This window comes from Panthera tigris, chromosome F3 (genome assembly GCF_018350195.1).
Source record: "Panthera tigris isolate Pti1 chromosome F3, P.tigris_Pti1_mat1.1, whole genome shotgun sequence".
In the NCBI taxonomy this organism is placed as follows: Eukaryota; Metazoa; Chordata; class Mammalia; order Carnivora; family Felidae; genus Panthera; species Panthera tigris.
In genome coordinates, this window is record NC_056678.1 from 12,206,377 (window position 1) to 12,219,847 (window position 13,471).

Below are 13,471 nucleotides of genomic sequence, written 5' to 3' on the forward strand. Positions count from 1 at the left end.
AGTTAAAGCTCAGTGTCAGGCTCTGTGCTGACAGTGTGGAGCCTGCTTGAGACTCTCTCTTACCTGCTTTCTCTGTCCCTCCCCTGTTCTCTCACTCTCAAAATTGAATAAAGCTTTTAAAAAAAGGAAGACAGAGAGAGATGACTCACATAAACAAAATCACAAATGAAAGAGGAGAAATAACAACCAACAGCACAGAAATGCAAACAATTACAAGAGACTATTATGAGAAATTATATGCGAACAAATTGCACAACCTAGAGGAAATGGACAAATTCCTAGAAACATATAACCTACCAAAAGTAAAGCAAGAAGAAACTGAAAATTTGAACAGACCAATTACCAGCAATGAAATTAAATTTGTAATCATAAAACTCCCAAAAAACAAGTACAGGACCAGATGGCTTTATAGGTGAATTCTACCAAACATTTAAGTAACAGTTAACACCTATTCTTCTCAAACTATTCCATAAAATAGAAAAGAAAGAAAACTTCCAAATTCACTCTATGAAGCCAAAATTACTCCGATACCAAAAACAGATGAAAAACCTATCGGAAAAAAAAAAAAAAAAAAAGGAACTACAGGGGCCAATACCTCTGATGAACACAGATGGAAAAGTCTCACAAAATACTAGCAAACTGAATCCAACAATATATTAAAAAATCATTCACGTGACCAAGTAGGATTTGTTCCCAGAATGCAAGGCTGGTTCACTATCCATAAATCAATCAACGTGCTACATCACGTCAATAAGAGAAAGAATAAAAACCATGTATGATCATTTCAATAGATGCAGGTAGAGCATTTGAAAAAGTACAACATCCATTCATGATAAAAACTCTCAATAAGATAAGTCTAGAGGGAGCATATCTCAACATAATACAAAGAGGAATGACTCAAATAAATAAAATCAGAAATAAAAGCAGAGATATTATAACATACCAAAGAAATATAAAGGATCAAATAAACTATTACAATCATATGACAACAAACTGGACAATATAGAGGAAATCGATAAATTCCTGGAAATATCTAACCTACTAAGACTGAATCATAAAGAAATAGAAAATCTGAAGAAACCAATAATAAGGAGATTGAATGAGAAATCAAAAATCTCCCAACAAGAAAAGCCCAGGACCAGATAGGTTCCCCTGGTAAGGTATACCAAACTTAAGAATTATGCCAATCTTTCTCAAACTTTCCCAAAAAACTGAAGAGGAGGGAGTACTCCCAAATTTATTATATGAAGACAGTATTACCCCAATCCCAAAGCCAGATAATGACACTACAAGAGAAGAAAACTACAGGCCAATAACTTACCTGATAAATATGGAGGCAAACGTTTTCTTTTTTTTTTTTTTTAATTTTTTTTTTTAACGTTTATTTATTTTTGAGACAGAGAGACACAGCATGAACAGGGGAGGGGCAGAGAGAGAGGGAGACACAGAATCTGAAACAGGCTCCAGGCTCCGAGCTGTCAGCACAGATCCCGACGCGGGGCTCGAACTCACGGACCGTGAGATCATGACCTGAGCCGAAGTCGGACGCTTAACCGACCGAGCCACCCAGGCGCCCCTAGGCAAACATTTTCAACTAAATATTAGCTAACTGAATTCAACACCACATTAAAACAATTACACACCATGATCAAGTGGAATTTATACCTAGGATGCAAGGATGGTTCAATATACACCAGTCAATAAATGTGATACACCACATTAACAGAGTAAAAGAAAAAAAAAGTCACATGAACATCTCAACAAATGGAGAAACATAGGTGACAAAATACAACTTCCTTTTATGATTAAAAACTCTCAAAAATTTTCATGTGGTAGGAATGGACCTCAACATAGTAAAGGCCATATATGGCAAGCCTTCTCTTATATAAATAAGAAATAGAACAAGGGTGCCCAATCTTACCACTCCTATACAACACAGTAAGTGACATCCTAGCAGAGCAATTAGGTAAAAAAAGGCAGCCAAATTAGAAAAGAAGACATAAAACTGTCTTTGTTTGTAGATATGTTATGATCCAATATATGAAAATCTTAAAGACTGCACCAAAAAAACTGTTAGAAATAATAAATGCAGCAAAGTTGCAGGGTACAAAAATAAACATACAAAAATCAATTGCATTTCTACACAGTAACAATAATATATGAAAACAATCTTAGGTCACAACAGCATCAAAAACAATAAAACACTTATGAATAAATTTAACCAAGGAGGTAAACGATCTGCATACTGAGAACTGTAAGACTTTGATGAAAGAAACAGAAGGCGACACAAGCAAATGGAAAGGTATCCCATGTTGATGGATTGAAAGGATGAATATTGTTAAAATGCCCATATTACCCAAACCCATCTATACATTAAATGCAATTTCTATTAAAATTCCAATAACATTTTTCACAGAAATACAAAAAAAAAAACCCCAAAATTTGTACAGAATCACAAAAGGCTCTAATTGACTAAACCAATTTTGAGAAAGAAAAACAAAGCTGGAATCATCACATTCCCTGATTTCAAACTCTACTACAAAACTATCGTACTCAAAACAGTATGGTACTGGCACAAAAACAGACACACAGATCAATGGAAAGAACCTAGAGCACAGAAACAAATCCTCACATATATGGTCAACTAATATTTGACAGAGAAGCCAAGAATACCCAGTAAGGAAAGGATTGTGTCTTTAAGAAATGATGTTAAGCAAAAAGAAATATCACACACAGGAAAATGAAATTGGACTCCTACCATAAGTATTATTTTGTAAAAATTATTTTACACCATAAAATGACATATAACCAATCTAGTAAAATCATATCATTAAAGAATGTTTAATGACATGAGAGAAAGCTCAGTACTATTTAGGGTATCGTGAACTACAAAACAGTATACACACTTTGATCCAAATTTTATTTATGAAATTGCTAACTCATAGTGATAATATTATGGGCCACATTTCCTTTATCAAACTTTATTTCACTCCTAATTTTTCCATAATGGCCATGTATTATTTTTATAATCACAATAAAAATATTATTTGCAAAATACAAATTCAGAAGAATAGGGCAAAGTCTTCAAGGAAAGATACGAGAAAAAGGATAAAGTGGAAAGTTTCAACAGAGAAGGAAAACACACTTCCTTGGAACTATAATGAAGAATGAGCGTGAGTTCAGAAATAAATGGTGTGAAGGCAGAAATTTAAGAGGTCATATTTAATAACCATACTTTTCTCTGTGAAATAGAAGATAATGCTATCTTTTTATGGAGAGGAGGCTGAATTGTAAGAGGGCTGAGGAAAATAATGGAGGTTTAACATTGCTATTTTGAGAATTAGCAGAAAGAAGGACAGAGAAAGATTTCTAGAGGACAGTAATCGGCCCAGCTTTGTTTGGAGATCATACTTTGCATCAACATGAGTCTATACAACAGTGTAACATTCATCTACCAGACCATTCAGTGCATGTATAAGAATGAGGTAGGCACATGCTTGAGTGGATCTAAGTTTGGGGTTTTTGGAGTGTGGACAAAGGACAAGAGAGTAAAGACACTGAGAATGCTATAAAAAGGGCAAAGGTATGAACAATGGAGTCTAGGTTGAACAGAGAAGGAAGTCAGAAAGTGGCATTACAGTGGCAGAAAATGGAAGGGTCTACAGCCCAGAAGTTTCAGTCAAGTCAAAGGGACACTGGGAAGAGGATCAAGAGGCCAAGGAATCCAGAAAGCTGCGGCAGACATTACTACGATAGAGATTAAGTTCGAGGACGTGTCTCTGCTCTGGATGTCACCAAAAAATAGAGCATGGTCATGGGAGAACACTGGGAAGCAGAATGATAAAAGATAATTGACAGAAGTTGTCCATTCAGCTCTCAGGCCAAGTACCGGGTGAATCTTTCACATGGATGTTCTTGTGCCAATCTGACGACAAGAACTGGGATGAAGAGGAAGACTATATCATCAGGGGTTCCCGGCCTTCAATGAATAAAGGAATGTGACCAGAAGGTCACTGGGTAACAGAAGCGACAGACTTTGACTCGCAAGCATTTCTCTTGCAAGTCTACCACAACTCCCTGCACATTCATGGAAAAAGAGCTGCATTTCAAACTATCAGGATACTTTGACTTTAATCCGAAAACCAGTAAAGGCTACTCAATAGCCGGTGAAAGACCACTGTGACAATCAAACGAATGGAAAATATCATCAGATTTTAAAAAGCCACTTTTTGTGTGAGAAAATATTTGATTGGCTGATTGATTGATTGAGACAGAGACAGCATGAATCAGGGGAAGGGGCAGAGTGAGAGAGAATCCCAAGCAGGCTCCAAGCTCAGCACGGAGTCCAACGTGGGGCTCGATCCCACACCCCTGGGATCATGACCTGAGCCAAAATCAAGAGTCAGATGCTCAACCGACTGAGCCACCCAGGCACCCCCAAAATATCTGACTCTTAATTCAACCAGGTCATGGGATAACGTTTTCAAAGCCCCTGAAGATAGATAATCACCTGACCAAAAATTCAGGTTTTCTTAAACAGGATCCTTTACATAAAATATTTTACAAACATATTTTTTCATAAAACAAGACCTACCTATGCAAGGGTATTTGGCTCGTCATCCCCATCGGCCCAAGAATAAATATATTCTGCACAGTTTTTCCAGATAATTTACCACTTCTTTGGTGGCTCTTTCAGTTTCCTGATGGCTCAGCAGGAAAACTGCAAAGCTACTCAACAGTGAAATTCTTGGGCAGGTGCAATCAAAACCTCCTCCAGAGGCAAATCTTAGGTTTTCTGCCTAAGTAGATGGATTTTTTTTGCAGATGATGGTGTGGTGAGTGAACGTTTCTCTAACTACAAAGAAACGCGTTGTGATCTTTTTTCCTTTCTGCGCAGTAGACTCCAACATTTTTCAAGCACCCTTATCGTTAAAGTACGTAAATACGTCAAAACATGTACATATTTTTAACAGATTATATACATGTACTCTTATCAATCCATATATGAAATTTTAATAAAATTTCATTTCTCTCTTATTTTTGATAGAGTAAATAAATAAAAATGGAAAGCCTAATATACCCCTCCCCACCAGGGAACTGTCTTATAAACCACCCCCTGCTTTCAGACCACTTCCAGACAGACTGGAAGAAATTCTGTTCATACACAATGTGCGCTTCCTTCCAGCTATAAAGAGAAAGAATCTGCCAACAGCGCAGACATCAATGATGAAAGTGATGGCAATCTACAACACAGACAGCGGCAGAGTGGCCTAATGGTCACTATGAGGCTAAACCTTCTTTTGAATCAACTTACAAAGTAGTTCTACATCTTAAAAAGGAATAAAGAGAAAAAGAACCCACTTGAGTAGATGAAATATTTTTAGGGGCAGGTGGGCGTCGTTTAAGTGCTGACTCTTGATTTCGGCTCAGATGATGATCTCACAGTTGTGAGATTGAGCCTCTTGTGGGGCTCCTCACAGGGAGGGGGCTGAATTAAGATTTTTTTTCTCCCTCTATCCCTCTCCGCCCCTCTTCTATTCGTGTGCGTGCTTCGTCTCTCTCTCAAAACAAAAATTCTTCTTTAAATAAGGAGTGAATACCAGGTGTTAGGTGTGCACAAAAATACAGCCAGTCTTTTACTAATCTGTCAAGTATTCATTGTACGGCCATGACATACCTGGCATTTTCCCCACACACTAATTCTATTTACATGCATCATAACCCACAGTCTCTCTTTAGAGGTGGAAATGACTGTGCAGTGACGAAATGAGTCTCTAAATTATTTCGATGTAATACAGTACCTGAGTAGACTGGCACACTGGCAGCTTGAAGTGAGACTGCCGTTCATCAATTCCACCTCCTAAAACTAGGCCGTAAGTTCCTCAAAGATAAGCACTGCGTTTATTTGATCATCTCTATAAACCTAGAGTAGCACCCAGCAGAGGGACCGGCATTCAATGCCGTGAGCATTCAATGCTTACAATTTTGTTGGAGGGGTGGGAGAAGAGGGAGAAAGAAAGGGAGGAGGAGAAGAAGAAAATAAACCAAAGCCTGGGAACAAACTGGAAGAGCCATTTTATTGCCCCTAAAATGGTTTGACTATAACCACTAATGGTATTTTTTCTGATGAGATATATGTGTGTGTGTGTATATATGTGTATGTATATTATATATTACAAATACGTATATATACGTATATTATATATACATATATATACAGAGAGAGATCAAAAGCATATGATCTTGCTTACAACCCTGCACTTACACTTGGTATATAATTCAAGACTCTGAGCCTCAAGAGGAGAACCTATCCTCGCCCATTCCAGGCTGAGCTAGGTGCTAATATTCTGGGCTCCGTCGTACATAGCGCAAGCATCTAACACTACAATTGGCACAGAACATGGAAAGTAGCCACTTCATATACTGTCCACTCATAAACTGTAAGTTCTTTGAGACTCCTATCTTTATGTTCACAAATACTAGCACCGATTCAGTAAATACTTACTGAATGACGGAAAGAACAAACATCTCATTCTCCTTCTGTTCTAGTTATCTCTTTAATTCGCTCATATGTTCAGTCAGCCGTTCAACCCACCATTTTAATTATCTTAAAGAATCAATAAACAAAAAGCCGTCTTGGCCAACAGAAATCGGATACAAAAATGGCGAACACCAAGAGCTCTTCATTCATATGACCAAAAAGTATCCCTTTCTAATGTCTTATGATTAACCATCGATAAACACTCAACATCATCACCCTTTTCTGTTAATGTCCTCTACATCAGAGTCACGTTTTACTAATCACTCTTTCACAACCACATTGATTACTTACTTCTATTCTTCCTTCTCCATGACAAGACATATAGTAGGTCCTGCCACCTCTTTCTCTAATGATGTCATCAGGTCTGCTCTTAACTGTTTCTAGAGCCCCTACCTTTAACGCCTTCCAATTGACTTCCAATGGAGTCAAGGGAACGACTCCCTACGCTCAAAATTAAGCTAAATATAAGGAATTGCTGTTTCTCACTACATGGGATTCCACTTACACAGAATCCACAATTTTTAACCTGGTTTTTAAGGCTACTCATCTCTCACTCATCTCTACCAGCATTTGCTACCTTGTTTTCTCTATCTGCTCCTTTACTCAACAATCCCTCAACATTTGCATTTTACCTGAACTAACAATATTTTAGTCCTTATTTGCATGTTTCTTTGCAAGTGTTCTAAAAGATCATCATGCGTGTGCTCTTTGATCTCTGAGAATGGGTAGAGTGCTTTCCCCTCCAGGGAAAATCTAGCAAGCACTCTTACACAAGTTGATTTCTCAATAGGTGCTGTTAACTTGCCGTCCTACATCTAAGGGAACTCAATAAATGCTGTCTGGATTAAACTGAATTGGATGCTCATCTTCAATAAACTATTTATAAGTGAAAATAAAATAAAGAAAATAGAATACATTTAAATTACAGTGTTGTGGGGCACCTGGGTGGCTCAGTCGGTTAAGCATCCGACTTCGGCTCAGGTCATGATCTCGCGGTCCGTGAGTTTGAGCCCCGCGTCGGGCTCTGTGCTGACGGCTCAGAGCCTGGAGCCTGTTTCAGATTCTGTGTCTCCCTCTCTCTCTGACCCTCCCCTCGTTCATGCTCTGCCTCTCTCTGTCTCAAAAATAAATAAACGTTAAAAAAAATTAAAAAAAAAAATTACAGTGTTGAAAATCAGTAATGCTTCCCATAATCCTACTCAGCCTTTATCATCTGCATGGAGATTTCTCATGTGTATTCTAATGCTACTTCTGTTTTTCAGCCCCCATCTCCCTCCTCTTCACCCCTCTTGCCACCCAATATCCACATGAAGGAAACCCAAAGCAAAATGAAAAGGACACTAGAGAATGTCAAATTTCATATAAGCCCCACTGCTCATATTTATGCATCTGGTTATGAGGCCACCATATCAATATTCTTCACACTGAGAGCTTTATTTAGAGCCTCCCTATGTCAAAGGACAATTAATATCTTAGATAATTTCTATCAGAGTGCTTGATAAATTCACTTTTCTAGACAATTTAGCAAGAAGACACAATCAAAGAAAATGCCACAGTAAAGGTTTCTGCTCATTTTATACTGTCACGAGGCTAATAAAAAATTCACTGTTTTCTTGGAGTATTATATTAAAAAATTCTCCAAAACGCTAGTTTGAATAAAAATCTGTCTGATGTAGTCATTTTGGTATTATCTCTTGTAAAGAAGAAAGTTAATCAAGCCTGTTGATATATTTAGCTACCGAATAGAACAAATTCGATTAACATTTTAAACACTAACTTACAGGATCAGCTGGTCCACAGAATTCTCGAAATGTCTTTGTAGGATTATTCTGTTGAATCTCCAGTGCTACACAAGGGCCGGAATACATTTCTGTCACCATCTCCTATGACATGTAATGTAAAAATTAGTAAAATTTAATGATCTTTTACTCCTCCTCCTTTAAATGCACCACTATTCCAAATCTTAAAATCTTAGTTATCTGTGAATTCTCATGAATCCCACATGCCAAAAGCTCCCAGGTATTGTCCATTTTTCCTGCAAAAATGTGTTTTAGGTATATTCCTTCATCTCCATAGGAATGGAGATCTAACCTACTAACATCATTTTAATGAACTGCTTTACCAGCTGGCACTTTCATTAATTGAAATGGTCTTCTCATACGTCTTCCTTCTAAAGGGTACCTCCTCTTAAATAGAGTTCTGTTGAATGGACATTTTTTTTTAAGTTTATTGATTTATTTTTGAGAGAGACAGAGAGAGAGAGAGAGGGAGGGAGAGGGAGAGAGAGGGAGAGAGAGGGAGAGAGAGGGAGAGAGAGGGAGAGAGAGGGAGGGAGAGGGAGAGAGAGGGAGGGAGAGGGAGAGGGAGGGAGAGGGAGAGGGAGGGAGAGGGAGAGGGAGGGAGAGGGAGAGGGAGGGAGAGGGAGAGGGAGGGAGAGGGAGGGAGAGGGAGAGGGAGAGGGAGAGGGAGAGGGAGAGGGAGAGGGAGAGGGAGAGGGAGAGGGAGAGAGGGAGGGAGGGAGGGAGGGAGGGAGAGGGGCAGAGAGAGGGAGCGACATAATCCCAAGCAGCCTCCATGCCATCAGCAGCATAGTGTGACATGGGGCTCGGACCCACGAACTGTGAGATGGTGACCTGAGCCGAGATCAATATTCGGACGCTTAACTAAGCCACCCAGGCACCCCCTCGAATGAACATTTTTAAGGATACAAATTCCAAAGTGTTTCTTCCAAAGACGCTTTCAAAAATCATCATCATTTTCAGAAATGAAGAAAACGGAGACTAGATCTCATAGTAAACACCTAGAAATTAGACAGTATGTAGAAACAAGAGTTTTCAAAGACTAGGTGACAGGCAGCACAGTATGACCCCTGAGACAGGGGAATCAAATGAAGTAAGCCATGTGACTGCCCATCTTTCTGCTTGGAGGAAGTTTCCAGACAATGGGACAGGGAGAGGAAACACAACAGAGCCCAACACTCTCACTAAGGAGAAGAGATAAAGACTGGAATTCAGGGAGGCCACTGCAGCTAGAATGTGAGGACAGACTGCTAGAGGAGGTGGGAGAACTATGGGAGAGTAAGCTATTGGGATCTGCAGAGAAGTTCACCTGAGTTTTTGGCTAAGAGTCTGTACATATGTAGAGGAAACCAGCCAAGGCTGAGAACTACCAGAAGCAGTAAGTGAAACCATCTGGAGAGACAGCACAAGGCTGAGAAGACTTTGCATTTCCATCAGCCAGACTGGAAAGCCCTCACACGATACACAGGGCATCGGGTAGAGTCCTCAGAAGGGTACTGCACCGTAACAGTTGGCCTTACGTATGGAATGCTCTGTATCCATCCTCTAAAGCTTAAAAGCAAGTCTTGAAAGGGTCAGACCGATCCCAAGTAACGTAGTGAGTGCCCAAACTACATCCAATACTCTTCCAAGGAATATGACATACCTACCATGTAACACTATAAACTGCACATCATCCAGTATCCAATAAAAATTACCAGGCATACAAAGAAGAAAATATGAACCATCATTAGAAGAAAACTCGATAAATTGATACAGATCCAACAATGACAGAAATGATGTTGGTTACATAAGAATGTTAAAACAGCTAGTGTAAATAGGCTCTATCTGCTCAAATTGCAGGAAGAAAACATGGACATGATGCAGAGAAAATCAACATTAAAAAGACCCAAAGAGTAGACTACTGAATCGCTAGGCTGTGCACCTGAAATTAATGTAACACTTTATCAAATACACTTAAAAAAAATAAAAAGAAATTAGGGGCGCCTGGGTGGCTCAGTCAGTTGAGCGTCCGACTTCAGCTCAGGTCATGATCTCACACTCTGTGAGTTCGAGCCCCGCGTCGGGCTCTGTGCTGACCGCTCAGAGCCTGGAGCCTGTTTTGGATTCTGTGTCTCCCTCTCTCTCTGACTCTCGCCTGTTCATGCTCTGTCTCAAAAATAAATAAACATTAAAAAAAAATTAAAAAAAATAAATAAAATAAAAAATTAAAAAAATTTAAAAAAAGAACCCAAATGGGACTTCTAGAGATAAAAACTACATCTGAATTAAATACACCGAATGGGATGGACAAAATAAAATACAACAGAAGGACAATAAATATAAGGAAATGCAACACCAACTATTCAAAAGCAAGCACAGAGAGGTGCCTGGGTGGCTCAATTAGTTGAGCGTCCGACTCTTGATTTCGGCTCAGGTCATGATCCCAGGGTCGTGGAATTGAGCCCTGCTTTGGGCTCCACACTGAGCGTGGAGCCTGCTTGAGATTCAATCTCTCTTTCTGCCCCTCTCCCATGCTCAGGTGCTTTCTCTTTCTCTAAAATTAAAAACAGAAAAGGCAAGCACAGAGAGATAGAAGAATGGATACAAATGTCCCACGATAATTTTTTTCAATGACATGCTAACATATGCATATATAAATTGGATTCCCAGAAGAAAAGAAGGGGTGATGAATAACTATTCCGAGAATTGCTAAAAAATACTCAAAATTGATGAAAATCATAAGCCAAAAAGGTGCAACAGAGTCCAAGAATAAACGCAAAGTACAGTAAGACGATAATTAAATTGGCTGAAACCAAAAAACCAAAAATCTCAGTAACAAAAAAGCCTTTAAAAACAACCAAAAAAAAAAAAAAAAGACATATAACAGTAGAACAAAGCTAAGGACATAAATGACAGCAACAAAAATCTGTCAATCTACAATTCTATACCCAGGTGGGAAGATATTTCTCACAAATGAAGGAAAAATAACTTTTTCCGACAGAAAAAATGCGACAGAATTCACTACCGGCAGCCCTATACCGTAAGAAATGTTAAAGGAAGTTCTTCAGATAGAAGAAAAATCGTGCCAGACAAAAACATGGATCTGTAAGAACAATGGTAAACATGTGGGCAAATATATTTTTTAGTTGGTGTGCAAGATATTTATTTAAAGCAAAAATATTAAAAAATGCATTATAGGGTTTCTAATAGAAATAAAATGTAGGACAACCACAACACATAAGAAGAGGGGGAATGGAAGGGTACTGTTTTAAGGTTCTTATCTGTACATGAAGTGGTATAATGAAAAAGATGATCAAAGAAAAGAGCCTCTCAGTGTGTGGAACACTCAATCAGTGTTCTTTTCTTCTCTCCATGGGGAATAATACTTCAGGAAGAAATGAAAATAAATATAAAGACTTTGAGGCAGAAGTCCAGGCGATGTGCATGACTACCAGGAGCGAAGGGAGACTAGAGAAAATTGGAGAGGAGGCCAGACTGTGGAGAGTTTGTGGCACATAATGACAAAGCAAAATAAAAGCAATGTATTACAGAACACTATTTAAATATTAATTGGAACTCAGTCATCATACTTAATAGAAATTTCAGAAGTTGAAAGAGGAGGGAAGGGCTTCACGATTAAGATGGTAAACAGAACCCTAAACGTATCCCCCTGAAGTCACTTTGCTATTTCACAAAGGTCATATGTAATTGACTTTTTATGGATAATTATGTTGAGTCGGACCTTCTGTCTCATGACACTGAGGTGCTGCCTATGAATAAATGTCAACGGCCAAGTTCTCAGCAGGGGCAGGAGACAGCATGAATGTGTTATCCAGAAAGAAAAGGAGGGAATTTTGCCTGCTTTTCTTTCATTTGTGTCTCTCCTTGCCTTTCAGGGTTAATCACAGATACCGTTAGAAATACAGACATAAAGGGCTATGCAAATGCACAACATGGAAAGAAAAAAGACGTTGGGAAAAGGACTCTATCCAAAGCATAATGTGCTGCTTAAAAAAAACAAAATGGACTCAACAAAATTCTCAAGTCACCTAGGTTTTTCAATTAAGTACAAAATTAACAAAACCAAAAAAGAGCATGCTTGTTTCCTTCACAGCGCTTTGACTCCTGTCCTTTAGGTAGTTAGGATGGGATCATGTGATTTAATATCTACCCTCACTAGAACATAAGCTCCATAAATGCAGATAGTGTGCTTTTGTTGTTGTTGTCGTTGATCTCTGTATTCTTGGTATCGAACACATTGTTTGGCACGTAGCAGACACTCAGTCTATGTAGTAAATAAGTGGGTCATGATAATACAATAAGATAGGAATTATCACTTTTTTGTGTTTGTAAATGCTGACGCAGCAAATGCAAGTATAAATGATCAACACCGAATCTACTATAAGGAATTATGTCAAATACAATAATAGCGGTAGTAATAACAAAGCAGCTAATACTCTCTCAGCACTCTCAACGTGTGAAACTCCTTCACGGGATTTTTTTTCATTTAATTATCACAGCAATCTCATAAAGTACATAATAGCATTACTTCCATGTTATAGATGGGTAAACTAAGGCTTAAAGAAGGCAAATACCTTGTCTATGGCCACACGACTGGTAGACTGGCATTTGAACCTAGCATCTGGCTCCACAAGTTTTTGGTGAGAAGAAGGGAATTGAGTTCAGAAAGCTGAAAGCTGGTTGCACTGAACTTTGAGATAAGAAAAGTCTATACACGGTTTGAAGCAAGGAATGTGGGAACCCCTAGAACTCATGTATAGTATCTGGTACCATGTCAGTGATGTCGTCCTATTTCACACTGTATATCCTACATTTAAGAGGACCATTTCACCCACAGATCTTTAAGTTTAGGCTAATAAAACGAATGGACTCGCTATTATGACCTTATAGGTCTTATCATTTATTTTAAAACACGAATCTGAAGACAAGCAGGGTAAAGCGTTATGCGAAAAGACAGAGTAAGAGTCACATCACCTGTTTCTGTCCCTTTCGGTTGCCTCTTAAGATTACTTTTATAGGCTCTTCTTTCTGAATTAGATAAACCTCCTAAAGTTAAGAGACACATAGTACTATGCAGCATTTAAAAATTTACCTCTTCCTTGAACTCAAGCTCTGAACATTAATGGTC

The 13,471-nt window shown here is 38.6% G+C and overlaps 1 protein-coding gene across 4 annotated transcripts in view; it reads right to left on the reverse strand.

Moving 5' to 3' along the window:
• Positions 1-13,471, reverse strand: part of NME7 (NME/NM23 family member 7) — a 256,632-nt gene that overhangs the window by 113,803 nt on the left and 129,358 nt on the right. For all 4 annotated transcript variants that reach the window (XM_007077009.3, XM_042976671.1, XM_042976670.1 and 1 more), the window contains one exon: positions 8,323-8,424. In XM_007077009.3, coding sequence (XP_007077071.2) covers positions 8,323-8,424 — 102 coding nt within the window. The remainder of the gene's footprint in view (positions 1-8,322; positions 8,425-13,471) is intronic.